Here is a 23816-nt window from a genome sequence, read left to right on the forward strand (position 1 = left end):
CAAACACCAAGTGGAAAATGGTTACTTCACTTTCTCCTTGACTCCACGAAATAATCTACGTTTGACATTTGGAAAAACAAAGTCAACCAATGTTTAAAAGATTGCTACTTTTGTCCAACCATGGAGAAACTGACATTTGGATATAGAGGACAAAGCCAGACATGTATTGTTTTTTAAAAACTTAATTTCTGTTTTGTATCTATTTTTACAAGATGATGTAGACATAACTCAAACGGAAGTTGCATGTAGAACAAAGTGCATGAAGTAGTATATTAATAAAACTGATTAGTGCAGTGTGACAACTCTGCAACTATGGATATTTGCTTTTGGTTTTGTATTCAAATCAGTATAGCCAAATTGTGTGGATGGAGAACACTTATAGGTAATGATAAACATGTTAAAGGGGAAAATTTGAACGATTAAATATTAATAAACACCAACAGGAATGTTAAAACAACAACTATAAGTACTAATCACAGTAACCGCCAACCTGAAAGTGTAAAACTATTTGAGCTCTGCAGTGAACAATGTTGAGAACAAGCTCACATTATCTTGTAATATTGATTGGTTTTGAGTGACAATTTGCAGAAATAATTGACACTAACTCACATTATATAGATTTCAGTTACCTGATATTGCTATAGTTACACATGTGTGACCTGGTCAGGGTTCAACCAAGTACTACGTGACCCTGGCAGGTTTAGGAAACAGGGGATTGATTCCTCGTCTTAGATGATGGTCTACTCTAATCCCTGAAACTATGGTGGAATGCTCCGGGAAATCTGTCATTGATCGTCTGCAGAGTGTTGTCCCTGTCTGTGTGTGAATATGTGCTCTCAGTTCTGCTGAATCATCAGCCATTGCATGCAGGGTGAGAAGGGAGGGGGCCTAAACAGGGAAAAAATGTGTCTATTCAGATTGAGTGATTGAGCTCCATCAGGAAAATGGGAATGTCTATTTTCAGTAAAGTATAAATGCTATGCTGTAACATTTCAAGAAAAGAGTAAGAGGATCATGATATTCTTTCTTAAAAATATGTGTAATGTTTTATATCTAAGTATATACTATTAAATTTATTCTATTAGTTGATCTAACTATAACTTATGAAGAAGAATCTTCATAATTTATTAAAATACAAAATAGATAAAAATCAGTCTGTTATTGTAACCTCCTACTCACTACTTCTACTTTCCTTTTGTACTTGGTAAAACAAATGAAGTCAGTAGCTTTGTCGCATCCATTCCTGGAACAGGTGATGGCAGGATAATAACATTTCTCTAAATTCAACCACGTACATTTTTCTCTTTTCTCTACATCCCCTATCCTCTTTTCCTGCCCTGCATTCACCCATTCAGGGCTGTTCAGATGAGGTGATTTCATCCGGTGGCCGGTGAGTCAATTTTCCCCTCCTGTTTTTAAGTTCTTAGAAATACTTCCTACCACAAATCAGTGTTTGACACGACACCCATTTTCTGCAAATAATGTCAGCAGGCACAGTGGTTTTCTGCCTGCGTTGTCACTAGTTTCCACACAAAGACAGCTGGTCAGAGGGAAGGGGAGTGAATGTGCCCGTATGTGAATGGAGGACATGAGTAAAGCCTCTGTAATGTGTGTGTTTGTATGTGCGTGTGTGTGTGTGTGTGTGTGTGTGTGTGTGTGTGTGTGTGTGTGTGTGTGTGTGTGTGTGTGTGTGTGTGTGTGTGTGTGTGTGTGTGTGTGTGTGTGTGTGTGTGTGTGTGTGTGTGTGTGTAAGTAAGTAAGTGAGAGAGAGAGAGAGAGAGAGAGAGAGAGAGAGAAAGAAACTACTAGCATTGATGATGAAATGTGAACATTAGCAACACATTTGCTGTAATACCTCTATGTCTTCCAAATAAAGTAGTATAAAACATAACAATTTTTTTTTACTAAATATATTGCAAATATTTGTGCAACACATAAATGTTGACATAATAATGGGCATGACACATTAAATTAAGACATGCATCAATGTGTATTTAAACAAAATCGCTTTCCATTAGCTCATTTTCTGCCTTCCTGGTCCAAACACACACAAACACAAACACCCCTCTGCAGGGTTTGCAGGAGGAAAGACAAAACACAAGCTGGCAGAGGAGGCTGAATGCTTTGATAAGTGAAGGAACTTGTTATTTTGAATTAATGTCATGCAAAGATAAGAATATAAAATGAACACTTAGAGCAGTTGTGTCGAGGTCAGAGTAACCTGTTCACCGCACCTAACTCAACAAAGCACTTCATCAAAGCAGTGAAGCAGAAAACATGTCAGTGAAAATGTCTGAACTCCTTGTTTTCAACCATATGTGCAGCAGACAACACTGAGACATATTTTATATTATCATAAGTGTGTTTTTCTCTATTTTCATTCATTCAAGCATCTGGTTATGGATGCCCACTAGAGGAAGTATCTGAAGAGTATATCTGCTAAAAACTACAGAACATTATAGTGTGCTACAAACCTAACCTAAATGCTAAATGGACATACTATAAGATGAAATAAAGAGACTTGTGTCAGACTGCATAGCAAAGGAAATCCTTCTCATGTCCACAGTAGACACATTTCTGTCTAACATCCTCTAGAAAGTGATGTAAAAGTCAAGGAATGAGTAATGCAATTATTCCTCTAATTAGGTCAGTTTGAGTTGGTTCTAAGTGGTGCAGTGTGCATCATAAAACCAGGATTTATTTAGTTTCTTTAGTTACTGTTTTCTGTCATTTGTGTAAGCACAACATCTATTGCATGACTGTCCGTCCTGGGGGAGGGATCCCCCTTTCTTGCATAGGGGTTTTTTAAGGGAGTTTTCCCTCATTCAAATCAAGGACAGAAGATCCTGTATTGCTGTACAGATTGTAAATCCCCCTAAGGCAATTTTGTGATTTGTGATATACTGGGGGCTGAACTCCAAATTCTTCCATCAAAGTTAATAGAAAGTGTTTTATAGGAAATGTTAATCTAGAGTTGATGTAAAGGTCAAAAGTGACAGAGATGCTACTGGCGTCATTGTTGATTAAGAAAGGAAGTTGAGGCTGTTTAAATCACTAACTGTGGATTGAGATCTGTCAAAGATATAAAAGCAAAAGAGTCAATCCTTTTTCTTGCTTTAAGAGCAACTGCCGTGAGCCATGAACACCTTTAGTCTTTTATGTGAGCGTGTTCAGAAATACGTTTGTTTGAGAGATTTAAGTGTATGCACAATGACAGAACTAATAAGAGCTATCCAAGTCTATAAAGCCTTGAAGCCAAAAAGCATGTCTATACCTATTTACTTTTCTAGCTGTGAATACAGGCTTCAGCTCACCTCTACAGAAAGGTGAGGTGAACACACACACACACACACACACACACACACACACACACACACACACACACACACACATGCCCTTGCAACACAAAGTGCTTCAAACAGGCCAAGCAAAGTTTAACATTGCAACAAAGCAGCATGCCACAGACGCTGTAACAACACTAGTTGTGTTGATAAGATGATATGTGGCATTGAAGTGATATAATTCAACATTGATAGCAGCTGTGCGGTTTGAAAGTGAAGGAAAAGTACTGACAGACATAAAGCAAATATGCGTTAGCCAATCCCAGTTGGATACAGCTTTAAAGAGTGACACCTGAAAAGTTAAACTGTATGTTGGCACAAAGGTGTGTGTGTGTATGTGTGTGTGTCTGCGGCTGTACTCATCTGCTCAGTCTTGCCTGGGGCCAGGAGAACACATACACACACATACACACACAAAGCATGTATCGCTGCTATGATCAATGTCTCTTTTCCTTTCAAGGGGTTTATAATCTTCTGAGGTCATATTTGCCTTATGACACTGCTATGTACTATAAAGGTCATTGCAGACACATGATATGTGAAAAGAATGGAACCAGTGTTTATGCTAATGGTAAAAACCTACTTTGAGCAATGCTGCAAGTCATATTATGGACCTGAGTAAATGAACGGCTGCCTGTGTATTTGCTGTAGGCCTCAACTGATTGATGTCAATTGCAGTGCTTGGTGAGGCTGTGTGTGAGTAACATGACCATTCAAATGCATGGCTATGGCTGGACAAACATGTCAACTGATTAGTTATTGGTCTCAGATGACTAGCAAAGGTAAACAGTGGGGATGGAGTGCAACACTTAGACATACTTGAAACACAAGAGCAATCACACAAACACATGAATGAAGGCTTGCAAACAGACAGACACCCACATGTAAAGGTGGAGTGATTTACAAAACATATACTATAAATGCATGCTCTGTCTCTTTGGAGCACACAACTACTTGGGGATTTTTGTGTTTGAAGAAGGAGGCCACGCTGTCCTAATCTGAGCAGGAGAACAGAGGAGGTGAGGGATTTGCTCTCTTATTTACTGTTCCTAATCTCCTTCCATCCTTCCCTTTAGGGCTAGGTGGTGTTTGGATTCAAGCGTCAACTGTGAGTCAAAGCTACAATATTGGGACATGAAAGGTGTGTTTTTTAACCTGATTAATGAGAGCCAATGTCTTTTCATTCTGCACATAGATAAATAGGGCTGCCACTGAAAACTATAGTTACATTTAACACACTTTTCATTTGCTTTGGGTGGAGTTTTAAAAAAATTGTTTAAACTTTGTTAGCCTGAGACTGAAAATGATTTAATGTATTAAAGTATTTTCTATTTAATTCAATGCATTAGCCAGAACACATATTCCTGTCTGGTTGTTTTATCAGCAATTTAACTATATCACAATATTACAAAATAGCATTTTATACAAAGTGATAAGGCTAGACAATATGGACAAATTAATAGATATTGTGACAATATTGTAGGGGTGACTACATTTGATTTTTTATATGTTAACATATATTAAAGTCCATTTTAACACCTTTATATCAATATACCTCTATTTTCTTTTCATGTGAAATCTTTTAATTATTATTTAAAATATTTTTAATGAGGTTCTTGTCTCTCTACAGCTCCATATCTCGCTGCTAAACTGCGCCCACTTTTGTGCAATCCAGCCAAATCTGAAGGACCTTTAGTACCCCACTTACAACTATCATAACTATAACCTGCCGACATATTCAGTTTCACTCAGAAATACATCACATTACAGAAGCTGAAGATGCTCTAACATCACACATTCATTTATTAAAGCCAGTTAAGGGCAGTTATCATATATCATGATATATATTCACAATTTTTAGTAAAAATCAGGATGTGAAAAAGGTTAACATTACTCTCTACTCACTCATCTGTTCCATTGTGTTTTTATAGCCCTCATTACACATGTTAAGGGTGTGCTGCAAACATGGCGTTTCACAAAGAGCTGGGAGCGGATGGAGAGAAAGAGAGTCAGTAAAAGAAAGAAAGAAAGAAAACAAGACAGACTGAATGGCCAGAATACCATTTTTCAAGATTGTTTTTACAGCCCAGATAAGACCTTTACCTGGATGCATTCTTAATGAGTATGAACCCCGCCAACCGCACTCACACACACACACACACACCACACACATACACACGCAACTGCCTCATGTGCACACACGATCACACATCTAGTCGTCGTAACCTGACCCCGGACTGCACTCCTCCCAAATGAATAGCCGTTGTGCTGGCGCCAAAGAAATAAAGTGGCAACACCTCTTCCTACCTCCGCACTTTCAACACGAATGTATCCCTCACTCACCACGTTCACTGAAGACTGACACCGCTTTGCCAAACACACAGTCACCTATTCTGTACTCCTCACAATGAAAACACAAGCCCAAATCATCTAAAAAGGTTAGACAGGATACCAGGGCAGTCAATAAAACAATACTGGTGTGGTAGATAAGGATCGACCTTCCTTCTTGTGAGGCTGTTAAAACGTCACAGAGTCAGTTTAGTACTCCATAGAGCTTTATGGGTTGAAACCTCCCCCAAGGAAACATGTAGTTAGTGTATATCACAGGTGAACAACTGAGTGAGTAATTGCTTGTATGTATGTGCATGTTCAGAAATGTGAGACAGATAGCGAGAGAGAGAGATTACCTCAGATTTTAAAAGGTTTTGGCGTGTGTTTGCAGGGATTTCCATGGAGGACAAAAGACAATGAAACAAAACAACCTCATTATGTCTTAAAACGGAAGCAAAGTGCACAGTATCAAACAATCAATGTCATCATGACATATATGATCATTATGTGTATCTTATCACTTCTACGTGTAATAAAGTTGATCAATGTGAAACTAGAATTGAAGTATGGCATCAGCTGTTACATTCCGCCAGTGCTCATAATGCTCAGTCGACTTCCAGATAATTATAAAGTTGTAATGAGTGGTTGTCTTGGATACTTCTTTTCTATAAATGACATGCAGAGTTTGTACGCAGACAACAAACTTGTGCATTTAACAAGCATGATCTTGCCAATGCAGAAGATCTCCACTCTAATACGCTTTCTGAGCAGATATGAATCACTAACACTTAAACTGAGCGCTAGCTGCAATAAGATATTTATTCATGTCATGACAGGACAAGTTGCTCCTGCCAAACAGTAGAGCTACTAAAATCTCATATATGGCTTTTATGACTCACTGAAAACAGCAAACAACAGGGATTGTTCTGTTTCTTATGGACTTAAAATATGTCAAATCAAATCTGTATGTTAATCAAACAATGGTAAATTTAAAGTTTGAAGTATTTTAATGAATACCGCTATATGAAATGGTCCAAATAATGTCTGTCTTTGAATGTGCTTTATCATTCTAATAACCACATCTAGATGTCAGTGCACATGTTCCACCACACATAGAAACCATCCATTATCTTTTTACAGGCTCTCTCCTGGCCTCAGGCATACAGTACAGAGCCGCACAGTCAGTCTGTTGTATCAATTGACACCCCAAGCAGCAACAGCAGCCACAGCAGCAACCAGCATCACAGAGCTGCATTCTTGGCTGCAGATAATAAACACAGAGCAGAGTGGACACTTCAAAACAGGCTCCACACGGCTGAGAGGGGAGGACAAAACACAGCAGAGACAAGACATAGACTGTAGGTCTCCAGTACTCAGGGAAGCATTGCAGATATCAGTGACATGGTGTTGCAAACATTATTAGAGTAACATCACAATGTGGGGAAGTTTTGGATTTGTTTATGTGAGCCTTGAAGATACCCAGATAGGTTTGTGATGAATTAAATGCCTACCTTCAAAGATACACATTAGGCAAGTGGCCACATTAGTCAAAACCAGTTGGGACGGTAAACATTTAGGAGGAAAATACTGCACAATAAAATCCACATTCTGGTATTTTCATTGTCATACTTCAATTCATTTTTTTTAAGAGTTATTTGTCACATCCAGCTGGTCAACTGATGCTCTCTACTTCCTCACAATTTGCTTTCCAGCCTCTGATGCTGCAAAAGCAATGTCCCAAACTCCAACCCTTAGCTCCATTAACTCCACTATTTTAGATTTTAGACCAACCACAGCACTGCACGTGCATGTCCACATGTTCCAATACCTTATTGGTCTATTATTCTCAGGCTTCTAGGAAGCCAAATTGAGGGTTAGACCATTCTCGGCATGCTCTACTAGATGACAGGGCAAATATGTCTCAGCACAGTTTATAGCTGGACTTTCAAGTTGCCATCTAACAATAGCTTTAGGCTCCAAATCAAAGCCTCACTGACTCTCCAGTATAAACAGGCTAAAAGCCATAATGCGGCGCAGAGTGAGGCATTTTTCACACAGGTACAAGTAGTGGAATTAGGCGTGTATGTGTGTGTTTTGAGTAGGACATAAAAGGAGGACATACCAGGAGGAGTGTACTTGGGAAATAATGACTCTGTGTGTGTGTTGGAGTGGGCTGTTATTCATACAGGTTACTCATTGATCCAGATGACTCGAGGGAGTGGTGTGCAAGGCAGAGATCGGCTCCTTGAGAAGGGTTCAGCAGCAAGGGGTAGTTGAGTGAACACAGGCACACATACAGTGGGGAGAACAAGTATTTTGCAGGTTTTCCCACTTACGAAGCATGTAGAAGTCTGTCATTTTTATCATAGGTACTCTTCAACTGTGAGAGACGGAATCTAAAACAAAAATCCAGAAAAATCACATTGTATGATTTTTAAATAATTAATTTGCATTTTATTGCATGACATAAGTATTTGATACATCAGAAAAACAGAACTTAATATTTGGTACAGAAACCTTTGTTAACAATAACAGAGATCGGACATTTCCTGTAGTTCTTGACCAGGTTTGCACACACTGCAGCAGGGATTTTGGCCCACTCCTCCATACAGATCTTCTCCAGATTCTTCAGGTTTTGGGGCTGTTGCTGGGTTCAGGTCTGGAGACTGGCTAGGCCACTCCAGGACCTTGAGATGCTTCTTACAGAGCCACTCCTTAGTTGTCCTGGCTGTGTGTTTCGGGTCGTTGTCATGCTGCAAGACCCAGCCACGACCTATCTTCAATGCTCTTACTGAGGGAAGGAGGTTGTTGGCCAAGATCTCGGGATACATGACCCCATCCATCCTCCCCTCAATGTGGTGCAGTTGTCCTGTCCCCTTTGCAGAAAAGCATCCCCAAAGAATGATGTTTCCACCTCTATGCTTCACGGTTGGGATGGTGTTCTTGGGGTTGTACTCATCCTTCTTCTTCCTCCAAACACGGTGAGTGGAGTTTAGACCAAAAAGCTCTAATTTTGTCTCATCAGACCACATGACCTTCTCCCATTCCTCCTCTGGATCATCCAGATGGTCATTGGCAAACTTCAGACGGGCCTGGACATGCGCTGGCTTGAGCAGGGGGACCTTGCATGCGCTGCAGGATTTTAATCCATGACGGCGAAGTGTGTTACTAATGGTTTACTTTGAGACTGTGGTCCCAGCTCTCTTCAGGTCATTGACCAGGTCCTGCTGTGTAGTTCTGGGCTGATCCCTCACCTTCCTCATGATCATTGATGCCCCACGAGGTGAGATCTTGCATGGAGCCCCAGACCGAGGGAGATTGACCGTCATCTTGAACTTCTTCCATTTTCTAATAATTACGCCAACAGTTGTTGCCTTCTCACCAAGCTGCTTGCCTGTTGTCCTGTAGCCCATCCCAGCCTTGTGCAGGTCTACAATTTTATCCCTGATGTCCTTACACAGCTCTTTGGTCTTGGCCATTGTGGAGTGGTTGGAGTCTGTTTGATTGAGTGTGTGGACAGGGGTCTTTTATACAGATAACGAGTTCAAACAGGTGCAGTTAATACAGGTAATGAATGGAGAACAGGAGGGCTTCTTAAGAAAAACTAACAGGTCTGTGAGAGCCAGAATTCTTATTGGTTGGTAGGTGATCAAATACTTATGTCATGCAATAAAATGCAAATTAATTAATTAAACCTGCAAAATTGGCAGTGTATCAAATACTTGTTCTCCCCACTGTATATGTATTTTCATATACACCCCCCCCACACACACACACACATACATACAAACACCCCAAAAAACACACATAGATACACATCTCATGGTTAAAGTCTAAAAATCAAATTTCAAATGCCCAAATGTACACAATCATTCTGTGTTTGGGTGTTGGTGTGTGCAAGGGTATTTGCGTACAAAATATACACACACATGCTGACACACAGACCGACCTTTCTCTCAAAGTCACCCCCTACACACACACACACACACACACACACACACACACACACAGATCTCTGATGCTTGTCTAAACACCCCTACGCGTTAGAGAGGAGTGCCTTTTCACAAAAGACATACACACACATACACATCAGACTACTCACACACACACACTTTGTTATTAAGACTATTCCTTGAGTGAAGCTCTGACAAAGAATGTGACAGCTCCACACACGTCGCACAGCAGAGAAAGAACACACACACACACACATGCAGGAGGAGGAGAGGTGGCATGACTCAACATGCGCTTGGCTCCGATGGAAAACCGTTGGCCGCTCCATCGCACAAAGACTCTGGAAAGAGGAGCCGGGAAAGCATTCCGCGGGATAGCGTTGTGTACACTGGACTGAGCTGGAGCTTATAGAGGGAAAAAGAGGGGGAGGAGGGCGAAGAGGTTCAGAAGAAGATGGAAGTGAGAGTAAGCAGTGCTGCAAAAAAAGGAATTATGGGAAAGAGAGGAAGGGGGGAGAATAAGGGAGAGTTGGAGGAGAAAAGAGAGATGGGCAAAGAGGAGTATCAGTGGGGGCGTATACACAATTAATAATGGCTTGATTGCAAGTAGGAAGGCAGCTCTAGTGGTTAGATAGATCATTCAACATAAAATCCTTGGTTCAACCAAATATCTCTTTTCCAAAGTGTCTTTTAGCAAACAATCAGTTTCACCAGTCTTCCACAGATTTCTCATGAGCTGCAGGCTATCTCATTTCCACTCATCACAACTTACATATCTTATAAAACAGCTGATATTTCACAATAAACGCAATCAGATCCAGCCGGTGCTAAAATAAACTGAACCATGTTAGTACACTGAGCTCATGTAGATTTGATTCAGATGCATAAATCAAGTCATTCTTGTGGGCATTAGTAGGGTAGGAGTGAATGAACTTCTCCATAAAACTGTCAATTCAAACAAGCTAACTCTGTTATGATTATAAACTGTAATATTTTTTGCAATTTCTCCTCCACCTCCACCAACTGTAAATGAATCCTGCACAACTTGTACGAACTCCAGGCTTTATATGTTTTAGTGTCACTCTGGACGAAATCACTGTCAGTGCATCACAAGTGGTGCATTTAACTGTCTGCTTTGTTACGCTCCTCAGAGCTTAAGAAACTCACATTTGCCTGAAGGCTTTTATGAATCAGAGCTCAGTTGTCTTTGCCACCTTTCTGTCATGATGTCATATGTGTAAGGCTGTACTCAGAGATCATCTGGCCTTTGTAGGCTAAACCTGCAAGAAATAGTTTATAACCACACTTACAGATCCTGAGATCCTGTATGGGCCTTTATCAACAAGGAAAGTCAAGAGATGAAGTTTAATCAGACACTGTTATAACTGTTAAACATTTACCTGAAGTTATGCCAATCCCTCCTCTCTCTCTCTCTCTCTCTCTCTCTCTCTCTCTCTCTCTCTCTCTCTCTCTCTCTCTCTCTGTCTCTCTCTCTCTCACACACACACACACACACAAGTTGCTTTTCCTACATTCAGTCTGTCTAACTGTACATTTTAAGATAACTCATCGTCACATTATCTAACTGCAGCAGCTCACCTGTATATGAAGATTTCCTCATTATTGTAGATGTTTCCTCTCCTGGTCGTGCTATTTCAGTTTGAAAGTGTACAGTTGATGAGTCCAGTCCCCTCTGTGTGTGTGTGTCAATGGATCGTTTGCATCGGTAACTTTTCCAGGTTGTTTCTTCTTGAGCGCTCTTCTTTCTGTTCCTCTCCTTTTCTGAAACTCCTGAACGCTAATCACCTGATTATAGGTAAAATACTCTCGCTTGCTGAACTTCCCTAAACTCCCAAAGTCTTTATTTTACCACAGCGAACCACTTGAGGAGACAGTCTGTTAGGAATGGATACAATCACACCTGCGCTCCTGACGCACGCCCAGTCCAGGAGCGGGAGTGGTTTACTGTAACTGTGGAGCTTCACAGAGCCTATCAAAGATCTGAGGTGGATTAGGCGTCTGTCGTGATTTAAAGAGAACTACCGGAAGCAAATTAATGAATGTGTGTGTCTAGCAATCGTGAACTATAACAATGCCCACGTCTGGACGGTTACACAATATTTCAAGCGGATTATGGCTGTCATCCTACAGATTATCATCAATTAAACCAAACAAACAGAAAAACTCCAATCCCTTCCTTTGTGTGCATGTGATGATGGCATTAATTTATCATGAAAATTAATCCACTCACCCACACACCATCATGTATGTATTGGGTGGATAGGCTTGAGTGTGATTGTGTGTGTGTGTGTGTGTGTGTGTGTTTTTGGATGGTGGAGTTGGAGCACTGGCTAGCCTATAAAGCTTGTAGTTGGGTGAGTCCACAGGGTTGAGTTAGCTCACATCTATTCAGATATTCAGCTGTGCCCACGACCTTTAACCTTTTTTTGAAACTCCACATGTCAAACTGTAGCAACCTGCTTCATGTTCAAAAGAGCTGATTTCACATCCTGCAGTTCTGAGCTGCGGAGACCTCTTGTGGTTGCTGCCTGGTCTCTTTCTCTTCTTCCTCTCATCATTCCTCTCTATGCTCTGCCTTCAAATAGCTCAACAACAGAGCTGGCACAGTGGATATCTCTCTCTGGATATCACCTGACATATTGAGTGCCACTGTCCAGCTCTGGGCCTTGTGAATCATTTATTCAGGCAAAGTGACCTTTGTTAAAATAAATGACTCAACTATAACTGAAAAACGTGTTGAGGTTTGTCCCATAAAATGATTCATGGATGTCATGAGACAACATGGGCTAATTACTATGTAAATGTTCCAATGTAAATTTTACCAATGAGTGTCTCTCCAATTTTAGTTTTCTCGCTGAAAGGGACTAACAAATTTCACCAAAACCACCCTTCGAAGTCACTGCTGATAAATCATTTCATTTGGTTAATCAATTATTAAAGAAAACACAACCTGTCAGTGTTTCTGGAGGATCATTGGCTGACAGAATGCTAAAACCAGAATTTTAGAGAAACTTTGGAGGTTGAATCAGACAGCAGTATAAGCATGCAAAAATGTTACTGCCAACGTTTCTATTTGTTTTGCCACTTAAAGACACTTTAAAAGCAGGTTTGCAGAGGAAGTGGCGCAAAAGGTTCAAGTGAGTCATGCTTTTTTCTTAGAAATTAGATGACATATTTTGTTTTTGTGAGCGGGTACGGATCCGCTCAAGTGTTTTTTTCATGTCCTGGACAGCTGACACAGCTCTGTTAAGCTGAAGAGTGGAGGCTTTAGGTTTACCAAACACTTTTGGGGATAAAACAATAAATTCAAAAGACACTCTTGTTCCAAATTGTTGGATAGGCATCAAAATAGTACGCTATAAAAAGGAACATAAATAAGAAAATTAGAATCATCAGACCTCTTTTAAAGTCCGTTAATTAAAGGCTCACCGTAAGTCATTAAAGTAGAACGTCCTCAGTCAGTTTCCTTTGTGTTGCATTATACCTCAAATGTGGAAATAACTGTATCACAACATCAGGAGATCTGCTTGCCAGCAGCAGACAGAGACCTCACTGGGCTGTGCTGCAGAAATGAGAAAATATCCAATAATGATTCAGAGGGCCAGTGGCTCTGGCTACCAGATGTATCTAACATGGTTGACTCAAAGACGTAACTACATAATCATCTAACTCTGCAGGATTGGAAAGTTATCTCCGGACTGCTTGATTTGAGGAAAAACATTTAACCCAACCAAAAATCTGGTACATGATTTCAGTCCAACCAGCTAACTAAACTTATTTTGTGAGACAGGCCAAATACACAATACAATAATTGTGTGTCACTGTTTTCATTTTGCATTGTATTATGCAAAACAATCCAAGCTAAGCAAAAGTTTATAGTGTGTTTCTTTTCCCCATAATACACACTATATCACTAGATGATGGAGCTGCTTACCCACCAATGTAACAAAACAGTGAATACTGTGGTCTGACATGGTGACAGATGTCTTTTGCAGACTCCAACTCAATTTTAGCATTCATGCGAATGCTCAACTGAAACTCTGTGGCCCAGATTCGCTCGAGTGTAAGAGGAAGAACATATGCTGCATCAGCACCATGAACATACCAGGAAACCATACTGTTGATGAACATAACAACCTTTGGCACTTACCATAATACTGTATAAAGGGTTAAATTAATTTGATCATTGAGCCACATACGTGTACATCATGATTTTAACCGAGCCATAACCCTGACACAAGTCCTTTTATTATATTTAATTATATTTTATTATGTTATTATGATATATTACATTATTCATCTAATTTAAGATGCTTCAAAGGTTATGAAGACTTTGTATAAGGAGACCTGCCATTCAGAACGGCTGCTGTAACTGCTACAAGATGTGGATATCAGCATTAGCAGCTGCTGCAAGTCAGGCATTTAAGTAAGAGGAAAGAAATACTCAGTGAACCCTAAAACTCTACTGTGTTTTCAGGGAAGAGAAGTGCTTGCTATGTTGACTTAGGTTTAAAGTGGCAAAACTGTGTCATTTGCACCAGCAGTTGCTGATGAATCTATCTGTTTCCTATGGTTTGAATTTCTATTCGTGTTAAAATCTGAAACCACACACTCTTAGATCCAAAACCCTTTTTACCCAACACCTGCCCACACTGGTAAAAGCACATAAATGTCACAGTTTCCATTCTGACTCCTGTGACAAACTGTAACAGCTCAAAAAACAGAAGAAATGATTCAACAGCACATTTTAAGTACCATTTTATTTCTCTGACCCTGTTTAAAAAGCACTTTCAAACTTCACACTGAGACATCTAAAGGTCACATGACATCATATCTGTTGATGTCACTAAAAGGTAAAAATGGCATATCCTTGGTTTTTGTACACACAATCCACAACAGTTACTGGTTGAGCAAAACTGTGCCAGATTATTATCGCTTGCTGTGTCTTTGAGCTTCACATCCTGACATGATCATTTACTGTTTCCCTTTACAAGTTATGACATGTATAGAAACTGCTGCAGTTACACAATCAAGAATGTTCCACCTTGGTACAAAACTCGGGTCTGATTTAGTACAAACAGGTAGATGGACTAGAACGTTTACCCGGACACCTGTCTGACTGTCTGACTGTCTAACTGTGTCATCGTGGTGTACATAACCTCATGTTTCTATAGGCGCTGTAGTTATTTTTCTTGTAAGTGGGGTCTACATTTCCGGTTATGAGCAAACCAGTCACCTCAAAGCAGTTTCCTTTCCTAAGTGGGTCCCAGTGTACTGACACAACTGCTTGGTCCCCCTGTTCCCCACATACACAAATAAGTATACTTACCTCTCGCACACAAATGCCTCAGCGGATCTCAGCTTAGAGAATGAAGCAAAAAGTCACAGCTTGCGACCACAAAGTTACCGCATATGTAAACATTACTGTGCTCTGCATATTGCTACAAGATGAGAGATTTTTATTTCCTGCAGACAATGTGACATTTTAATGTTGACCTCTACAGCGTGTCTTGGCCCTGTGTTTGGATGCAACTTGCCTTGACTCATATTTTTTGAACTGTTCCTTTATTTACAGTTTTTGAAGATGAAGTGAATACATGTACCGGACTTGACTTGCCACTGGTAATAAATTAAACTGTTCTGTTTTTCAAATGGTAGTTCCTTCCTGTGTGGTTGTGTGCATTTCACCGTTTTATAACAACAATAATAATAATACAATTTTCTGTCAGGTATTAAAGAATTGGAGTTAGAATACCACAGTTGATTGATTGATCTCATGTGGGATGTTTGGGTTGACGCTGTGTAAAAATTCAAATTCTTATTTGTGCAGCTTGTTTGTTGCAGTCAAATGATCTCTTTTACAATAAATGTAAATGCCAATGTAAAGTAAGAACCAGAGATGTGACTCATGTCATCACCTGCTCACTTTCTAAGTTATCCAAATGCTGCTCAGCCTGTAAGTATGAATTCTGGGCTCAGACAAAAGTAATTTCCTACTAGAAAGTGAATGTTTACATGATGACTCTCAAATCATACAATCAACACACTGGATTTGAATATTTAGAGGTCAAGATCTCTAAGTTTTTTTCCTTATCTTGTCACCATCATTGTTAGTGGTAGTTATGAAAAAGCACTGTTTTACTGTTCACTTTCCCCACCCATGTTTTGCTGCTAATTTGGGGCATTAAACCCGCAACCCTCCAGTCACAAGCACAATCCTCTAACCATCAGTCAAATAACGTCACCAATTAAGATATTTCACCACCCTCATGAAAAAAATGGAATAAATAGACACATGTTTTAGACATTGCTGCGTTTTCTACAAATTTATTGCATATAATTATGTAATATACAAATACACAGACGTCCCTCGTGTAGAGGGAAAATTACAGAAGTATTACATATATATATATAGATATATATATAATATATTTATATCTTTATTAATCATCATTATCATTATTATCATCTGTAATTATGATAAAAAAAAAACTTTTTACCAAACTATAAGACATTACTGAAATTAAAGAACATATTTACAATAGAAAAACACTGTAATATCCATATCACACTATGAATCATTTAATATTTGCTTGTTTTTTTTACTGCTACTTTCAGATAAGAGAAACATCTGTGGCTGTCTACTGTATTTTTATACATTGTGTTAAACCACTTCTGGTTAATGTTCAGTGCAAATTCAGATGCTCACATGCAATGCCTGTGTGTCAGTGGTGCAGAGCTGCAGGTTGTTTGCATGAAGCACTGTGACATCTTTAGTGCCTGAGGGTTCCACGCATATCTTCGTAAACATCATTGGTGGTGGCGTGCCTTGGTTTCTTGGAGGGACTGGAGGTGCGAGAGTTCTTGCTCTAGAAAAAAAAAACACATATAGTCATCAACATGTGACAAACAACATGTGAACTGTGACAAAATAGTGGAACAGCACAGGGGAACAGAAAATCCAGATTCATCATTTTATCGTTTTATCAGAACTATGAAAGTCTTCCATCCTAAACTGAAAGTAAGACTGAATAAACCTCAGTTTCAAATCTGAGAGAACATATTCCACACTTTTTTTAATTATGTGTGGAACATGGAAAACAGCCCCCGAGATAGTGAGTCATTGCAAAACACAATCAAATAAAAAAATACACATAGAGACACGTAGAAACACATGCACACAGACACACTGGAATACACATGTACCTTGAAGATGTACCACATGAAGAATGCCAGGATGATGAGGAGAAGCACAGCACCAGAGATCACCACGGACCCGAGGATCAGACTCTTATTTGTTAGTTCACAAGGCTGCGTGGAATCTATCAATAATGCACAGTTTACATCTGAGAGACAACATGGGGAGATTGAATTTGTTTTCTTATTCTTCCCCTCAAGCATATTTATTGCGTGTAAATATTTTTTTGCACATTACATTTTCTAACTCTCTGATACAATCCTGCTTTGGAGAAATTAAAAATGCTATATAAATAGAATTATATATATAATTCAAATTTAGGTATGGCAATGGAGTAAACGAATATCATCCATCCACTTTACGATCCACATTTGCAATAAAATGATGAACACAAATAGAACTGCTCTATTAATGGAAGCATTAGGTTGATATTATTATTATGTTTTTGCACATTTCAATTCATTACACGATTTTAGTATTTTTAATAAAATTAATCACATCCTTACTCTTCGGTCTTAACTTGTATTATGTCAGTTCTTATTGTGATTAGAAAGAATGACAATAAATTCTGCTTTGAAGCTTGAATGACTTCACGTAGTACACCAAGGTTGATTTATGACATGGTTGCACTATGCTGTCATGATGTTCATGTCTATGCTTGTTGGTATGTCTCTCTCATAAGAGATTTTTTTCTAGTGGAAATTAAATTATGTTGAATTGTAAAGAATGAATGATTTTGTGAGATAATGAATAAATTGATAAGGCTCACCTCTGACCACCAGGAGCATAGACCCTGTGCCTCTTTTTTCTTCAGACATGCTCTTAGCAAAGCTTTTGTACACACACCAGTATGGCCCTGTGTCTTCTGAAGTCAGGTTTTTGATGAGAATGTCCGTGTTGGGCATTTCTCCATTGACCTCAAGTCTGTTCTCGAAATGGGCAGCAATGGTATTTTTACCATTACTGGCTCTATGCAGAATTTGAGACTCCTCATGGAGACCTTTCATCAAGGACAGGGACCGGTCTGGTTTAGATGATCTGCACTGGATAGTGATTTGTTCTCCAACATCTTTAAATGCCACATGAGTCTCTACACAGACAGACACAAAAATATGCAGTTATTCTGTTTCATCTCACCTGATATTTGATAAAACTTTAAAAACTCATCCTGCCTTACATGGATTATGAAAACACATACGTTAGCATTAGACGTTAAATCAGTCTTACCTTTGGCATTCAGCGCTGTAAAGAAGAGACAAAGGCTGGTTATACACCTTAACCACACAGACAACATGCTGACAGTGACTGCAATACAAGGTTCACTTGAATTCTAAGTCTTCAATAGGAAACATGCGCTTTTGCCACCCACATCACCCAATACAATCGCTAACAAGAACACGTGACCCAATTGTACCTGATGTGGGCCAGAAGATAAGACAACAGTTAGACAAACACAGTAATGTAAGAACAGAGGAATCATAAAAACAACTTTTTCTCTGGAGGAGAAGATGAACATTAGACTGTTTTTATTCTTCTCTAAAGCATTAGGTGAGATATTATAATTGCTTGACATGTTTTGTACCTGCAAAAGTTTAGTGTTTAGTCCTCTGAGTATAAGAGGAAGTAAAGTCACAGCCTTACAGTGACACTACACTCTAGTGGCAGAACAATACATCTTTTCATAATAACTAGGAGGCAAGAAAAAAGTTAGATGAGATCAACTTCTGTGAAAAAATGAACTTTCTTTTGGCTAGCTACACAAGAGTAGACAGACTGTGTATCCATAAACATGACAGAACCCCAGCCAGTGCCATATTTCAGATCTAGAGGAAGAGAAACCACCTCACTATTTCTGTATATTTTTTTAATTCTGACACAAAACAATATTGAACAATACTAAAACAAATTTCAAATGGTCAGGTAAATTCGACAGAGACAAAAAATGCAGCGCACTCATCACATTTCACCTCACTTAAGATTTGATAAGCTACCTGTGCCTATACCTTACCATTAGCACATTTACTATATGCATGTAATTGAACTTACGTGTGTCAGTTTGGGCTTTGCAGGAGAGGCACAGTACGGTTATGAGCTTCAGCAAGATAGGAGACATGCTGGCAGTGGACATCGTGCAAGAATCACTTGACACCTAACTCTTGTGTGTGAACTATTTGTTCCTTTGTGAAAGAGGAACAATCTCTTTACAATAATGCATGCCACCCCCCCCCCCCCCCTCCCCTCAATCAACACACATTTACACCAGGGTTATTATAGTTAATGAAAACTAAAACTAAAACTAGCAATGAAAAAATAATTTAGTTAACTGAAATTAAAATAAAAACTACAATTAAAACTAAAACGAAAACTAAATAAAAACTACAATGAACAATGTAAAACTAAAACTAAACTGAATTGCAGATAAATTCAGCTTCGGTTTCTCCCTCAATTACTTCCTGTCCTGCAGCAGCCGTGGTTAAAGAATGAAATTAAAAAAGACTTGATGATAAACCATATTTGGTGTCTTTCATCCTTTTCAGCTTCTACAAGTCAAGACTTTCTCTTAATACCTGAAAAACTAAGACTAAGACTAAAACTAAATAAATACTAAACTGAAACTAGTCAATTCCTCAAAATAAAAACTAAACTAAAACTACTAAATCACTTGTTGAACTAACTAAAACTAAACTGAATTGCAGATAAATTTAGCTTCGTTTTCATTGTTGTTTAGTTTTCTCCCTCGATTACTTCCTGTCCTGCAGCAGCCGAGGTTAAAGAATGAAATTAAAAACTTGATAAACCATATTTGGTGTCTTTCATCCTTTTCAGCTTCTACAAGTCAAGACTTTCTATTAATACCTGAAAAACTACAATTAAGACTAAAACTAAATAAAAACAAACTGAAACTAGTCAATTACTCAAAATAAAAACTAAACTAAAACTACTAAATCACTTGTTGAACCAACTAAAACTAAACTGAAATAAAAACTAAAGAAAAAAAAAACTAAAGAAAATTTCAAAACTATAATAACCTTAACTTACACACACACACATTGCACTACTGGCCCCCCTTTAAGGATTTGGACTTTTTGCACATGTTTTAATTATTGTTGATTTGTATATATTGTTTTTTTCTTTTTTTATATTTTTATATTTATATCTATATTTATAAGACAGCTGGAGGACTGCTCCAACAAAATGTCATTGTCCTGTGCATTGACAGTAAAGATTATTCTCTTCTATATCTGCAATGGATATAACCACGCATAGAATACTCTCAATAACTCGTACAAGTCTATGTGAAAAGAAATTCACAGTATTCACACTTTTCTGGGCTGACTCATCTGCAACAACTTGTATGTCTCTACTAAGTGCAAGTTTGTCATGCTCTGAAAAAAGCGTGACAATACAGTAACCACAGATTTGCCTCTTTCCTGTACAAGAGTTGAATAGTCACTATAGTCCTTAATGGAAGCTGTTAAAAAAATGTTTTACTTTCATGTCAGGATTCTTGGCCACACTCTGACCACTGTAGACTCACTTCTGTACCAACCTTCAATCCCTTCTCAAAAAACACTTGTACAAGCCTGTTGTTAGCCTCTCGCTTACTAATATCTATTGTGTATATATTTGAATGTTTTGTTTTCCCCCTTATGTTCACCTTGTCAGTTTTAATTATTTTAATTGTTATCCAGTTTTATTTACTTCAAAAATATATTGGTCTGTGAGGCACTTTGTAATAAGTATTTTGAAAAGTACTATACTACTTGAATACAATTATCATTATAGTATGTATGAGACAGTTGAAGAATGAAATCCAACAGTAGCAGCACATCATGTAAAATATCTAATCACCATGACGAAAACATGCTGACAGTGAACATGAACAGTAGTCAAAAGATCCACAGGAAGGAGTTGATCACTGCTTGATGTGTTTTTGAGAATGTGCAGTATAGAGATACAGAGTGATACAAACACCAAAAGTAGGTCAAAAGTTTAGCTGTGGCAAAGGGTGGAAAACCACAGTTTTGCTGCCACAGTGTCCTCTAGTGGCAGGAGAGCAAACAAGAAGAAAAGACAACAAATAGGATCAGACCAAGGGCTATGTGATGAAGATGTGTATACAGTGTGTGATATGACAGGATATGGGGATATAATCATATGGAGACAGTACTGAAGAAAATATCACCCTGCAAGAGAATGAACCATGTCACTGGCTCAGTACATCTCCAGATACAGCATAAAACAACGACCAGGTATGAAAATAAATGTAAAGGGCAATTTCACCAAAATTAACAAACTAATCAAATAAATAAATGTATTTTTTTAACTACTAGAAGGAGAGATTTCTGCATCAACCTAATACAATGTCTTTGAGGAATATTCACACTTTATACAAGCATGAAGAATGAAGCCTCTGACATCTTTTCAGCTCAGGTTGAGAGATGCTCTAAAAGCCTAGTTGGGATTTACACAGGACTTAAGTTGAACCATCAAGAGGAAAAGTAAATAAATGAAATAAATCCTCTCTTCTGTGAACGCAAATTAGGCCAAGTGTGTGGCATACAGTGTGGGTGTGGTCCCACTTTGAATATGTGGAAAACCATCACTCCTTGTGATTGTAAGAGCAGAACACACCATTACAACTATAGAATCACTACAATACATTACAGCATATGGTTTCATATATAAGTATATCCTCCTATATGTCCTTTGTGCACTGTAAAATCACAGTCACTTACTGCTGACAAGGTTTATATAAGATGATGACCAAAGTAGGTTGAGGCCGAAACGACCTTAGTAAGCTCCATTAACTAGTCAAGTTGTCATGGGAGATTTGTAAAGTCAACATCAATAACATCAATACAAGCTTTCAGTCTTTGGAGATGAGTTTTTAAAAAAAAAGGAAAGACCCCCATCCCCTTCTGTCTCTGCCTCCCTTTGGGACAGCATGGTAATGTCCCTGTCCATCCCACTAGCTCCATCACTTCCCTTCCTCCAGTCTCATCCAGTTAAGGAGACACAGAGTAGATGCTTCATTTGGTGCTTTTAGGCTCCCTGTGTCGCTACGGAAACAGCCCTGTCCATTTGCCAATCATTGCTTCCTGTTTAAGGCTCTTGGTGGGTGGGTGTCTGTGTCTGTGTCTGTGTATGTCCTGTGTATTAGGACAGGGTTACAACAACAGAAGAGCAGACAACAGAAATATTTGGATATTTGATGATTTAATCCTGCTGTTTTCTTTCACAGTATCAACATGAGCAACATATTCAATTATGTATTTCTTTGTATCTTTCTCCTTGAGGGCACCTATAATTGCTGAGTCAGTGCTGCATGACTGAATGGGAGTATTGATTTGTTGCCATGACTCACCTCATTTCCCCTTAGTTGTTTCCAGGCTCACATATTGTCTTCCTCTTCGGATATCTCCCGGGACACACATGGCCTCATCTGGAGTGCACGTGGTGTAATAATGCCCCTGTCAATAGATTGAAGTTGTAAATGAGCAGGGGTGCGGTTAAACATTAATCACAGGCACCAGTTAAATAACTTGGCATATGGCCATGGGGGAGGAAAATGTTAATCTCCCGTCTTTTTAGAAAGATTAGTAGGATGATCGGGGGGATGAGCAGGACTGGAGAGTTTAGTTTTACTGATTAGCTGCTCAGGACAAATTGCTGTATAAAGTCTAATATTGTTTTGGAGTAACACTGCATATTTACAAAGGTCATACGTGCATCAGAAAAAGACTCAGGAATGAACTAGGAATCCAGGCCCACTCCTGAGCCTATATCTTAAGGTATAATGAAAGGCACTGGACTTTCCCTGTGGGCGCAGCACTTACTGAAAACAAGCCTTCATTGACTGCACTCCAACATCCTGGCATCTCTCCAGGGCAGGAAGTTCTTTTCCTGATCTTGAGTGACCTCTGCATGCCTTTCACGGCAGATGAGGGCTGAAACACACCGCCGTGCCCCAGCACTCTTCACAGGCTGCTTGCTGCAGGATTTTAGCTCTAAGGGGGCTCGAGTTGAAGTTCAGGAAGCAGAGAGAGAAAAGCCACTGAAACTACTATGAAATTTTGATCAGGTCTTCCTTTTGAAATGCACCTACTGTATGTGACTGTATACATATAGAGCATGCACAGTATATTGGAAAAATGCTATTTGTGAAGATTTGGCGTACAATTTTGAACTCAGATGACCTGTCAAATGACTCACTGCTGTCTTTTCTCATTATTTATAAGAACAGTGTTATAACTCATTGAAAGATTGACTCAATGAAGCTTTATCATGACTCAGTTTTACAGGAATGATCCCACACAGTGATGATTCGCTTTCATCAAATCAACAATACAGCACCACCACCATTCACGTCAAACTCTTAGTGACTCTCAACCCGAGTGACTGGAGTTTACAACAGACCAGTTTGACTGCATTAGAGTGTACTGTGGGCTCCTCGTCCCGTTTGTTTGGATACAGCTCTCTTAAACAAGTCTCGAAATGGTTTACTGGTTGCATCCTGGCTCTGAACTGTAGAATCTGTTTCTACGATCACTGGAACATCCATAGTAACTAGAACAACATATGCACTGGCTCTTAATATTACCCCTCTTTGCTCAGTCAATTCTTCTATATCTCACTTTCCCATTCACAATGAGAAAATGTGTCTAAAGTTTTGACTGGTACTGTACATAAAATCCATTATTGTGGGTGTGTCCACATCCGAATAATCCCTTTTATAGTTCAAAGTAGCAGTAATAATTTATTGGGACCCTGTGCAGTGTTACCACCCTTCAGTAGGGCAATATTAAAACATACAACAGGAGAAATGTATAATTTTACTTCATTAGTCATTAGGTAAATAGAAACCTCCAATTTGGTTGGTTATGCATGTCAAAAAGGGTTGTATATGATTTTTCTACTTAAAGCCATAATTCATATCATATGTGTACAGTTTTGTTCAGGCAACACCTCCAA

The 23816-nt window shown here is 38.9% G+C and overlaps 2 protein-coding genes across 3 annotated transcripts in view; both read right to left on the reverse strand.

The window, feature by feature from the left end:
• The window catches only part of LOC128378331 (septin-9-like), a 71629-nt gene extending 60377 nt beyond the window's left edge, over positions 1–11252 (reverse strand). The window contains exon 1 of the mRNA XM_053337814.1: positions 11222–11252. Coding sequence (XP_053193789.1) covers positions 11222–11243 — 22 coding nt within the window. The 5' untranslated portion in view covers positions 11244–11252. The remainder of the gene's footprint in view (positions 1–11221) is intronic.
• A 4823-nt stretch (positions 11253–16075) lies between these two features.
• si:rp71-81e14.2 (uncharacterized protein LOC100002239 homolog) lies at positions 16076–18152 on the reverse strand. Of its 2 annotated transcripts, none has more exons than XM_053338642.1 (4): positions 18069–18152; positions 17611–17931; positions 16850–16965; positions 16076–16512 (listed from the first exon to the last, which is right to left on the reverse strand). In XM_053338642.1, the coding sequence occupies exons 1-4, from the start codon at positions 18133–18135 to the stop codon at positions 16417–16419; spliced, it is 600 nt and encodes a 199-aa protein (XP_053194617.1). In that variant the 5' UTR covers positions 18136–18152; the 3' UTR covers positions 16076–16416. The 2 variants fall into 2 exon arrangements, with proteins under 2 accessions (XP_053194617.1, XP_053194616.1); XM_053338641.1 differs by having other exon boundaries at positions 16850–16989.
• Positions 18153–23816: the final 5664 nt, after the last annotated feature.

This window comes from Scomber japonicus, chromosome 18 (assembly GCF_027409825.1).
Source record: "Scomber japonicus isolate fScoJap1 chromosome 18, fScoJap1.pri, whole genome shotgun sequence".
NCBI classification, from domain to species: domain Eukaryota; kingdom Metazoa; phylum Chordata; class Actinopteri; order Scombriformes; family Scombridae; genus Scomber; species Scomber japonicus.

Bases quoted from the DNA above. Each gene is read 5' to 3' on its own strand.
- si:rp71-81e14.2 (XM_053338641.1), bottom strand. From the start codon at position 18,135: ATGTTGTCTGTGTGGTTAAGGTGTATAACCAGCCTTTGTCTCTTCTTT. The intron at 17,932-18,068 runs GTAAGACTGATT...CTGTCTGTGTAG, and splicing joins TACAGCGCTGAATGCCAAAG to AGACTCATGTGGCATTTAAA. The intron at 16,990-17,610 runs GTGAGCCTTATC...GTTGTCTCTCAG, and splicing joins TATGCTCCTGGTGGTCAGAG to ATGTAAACTGTGCATTATTG.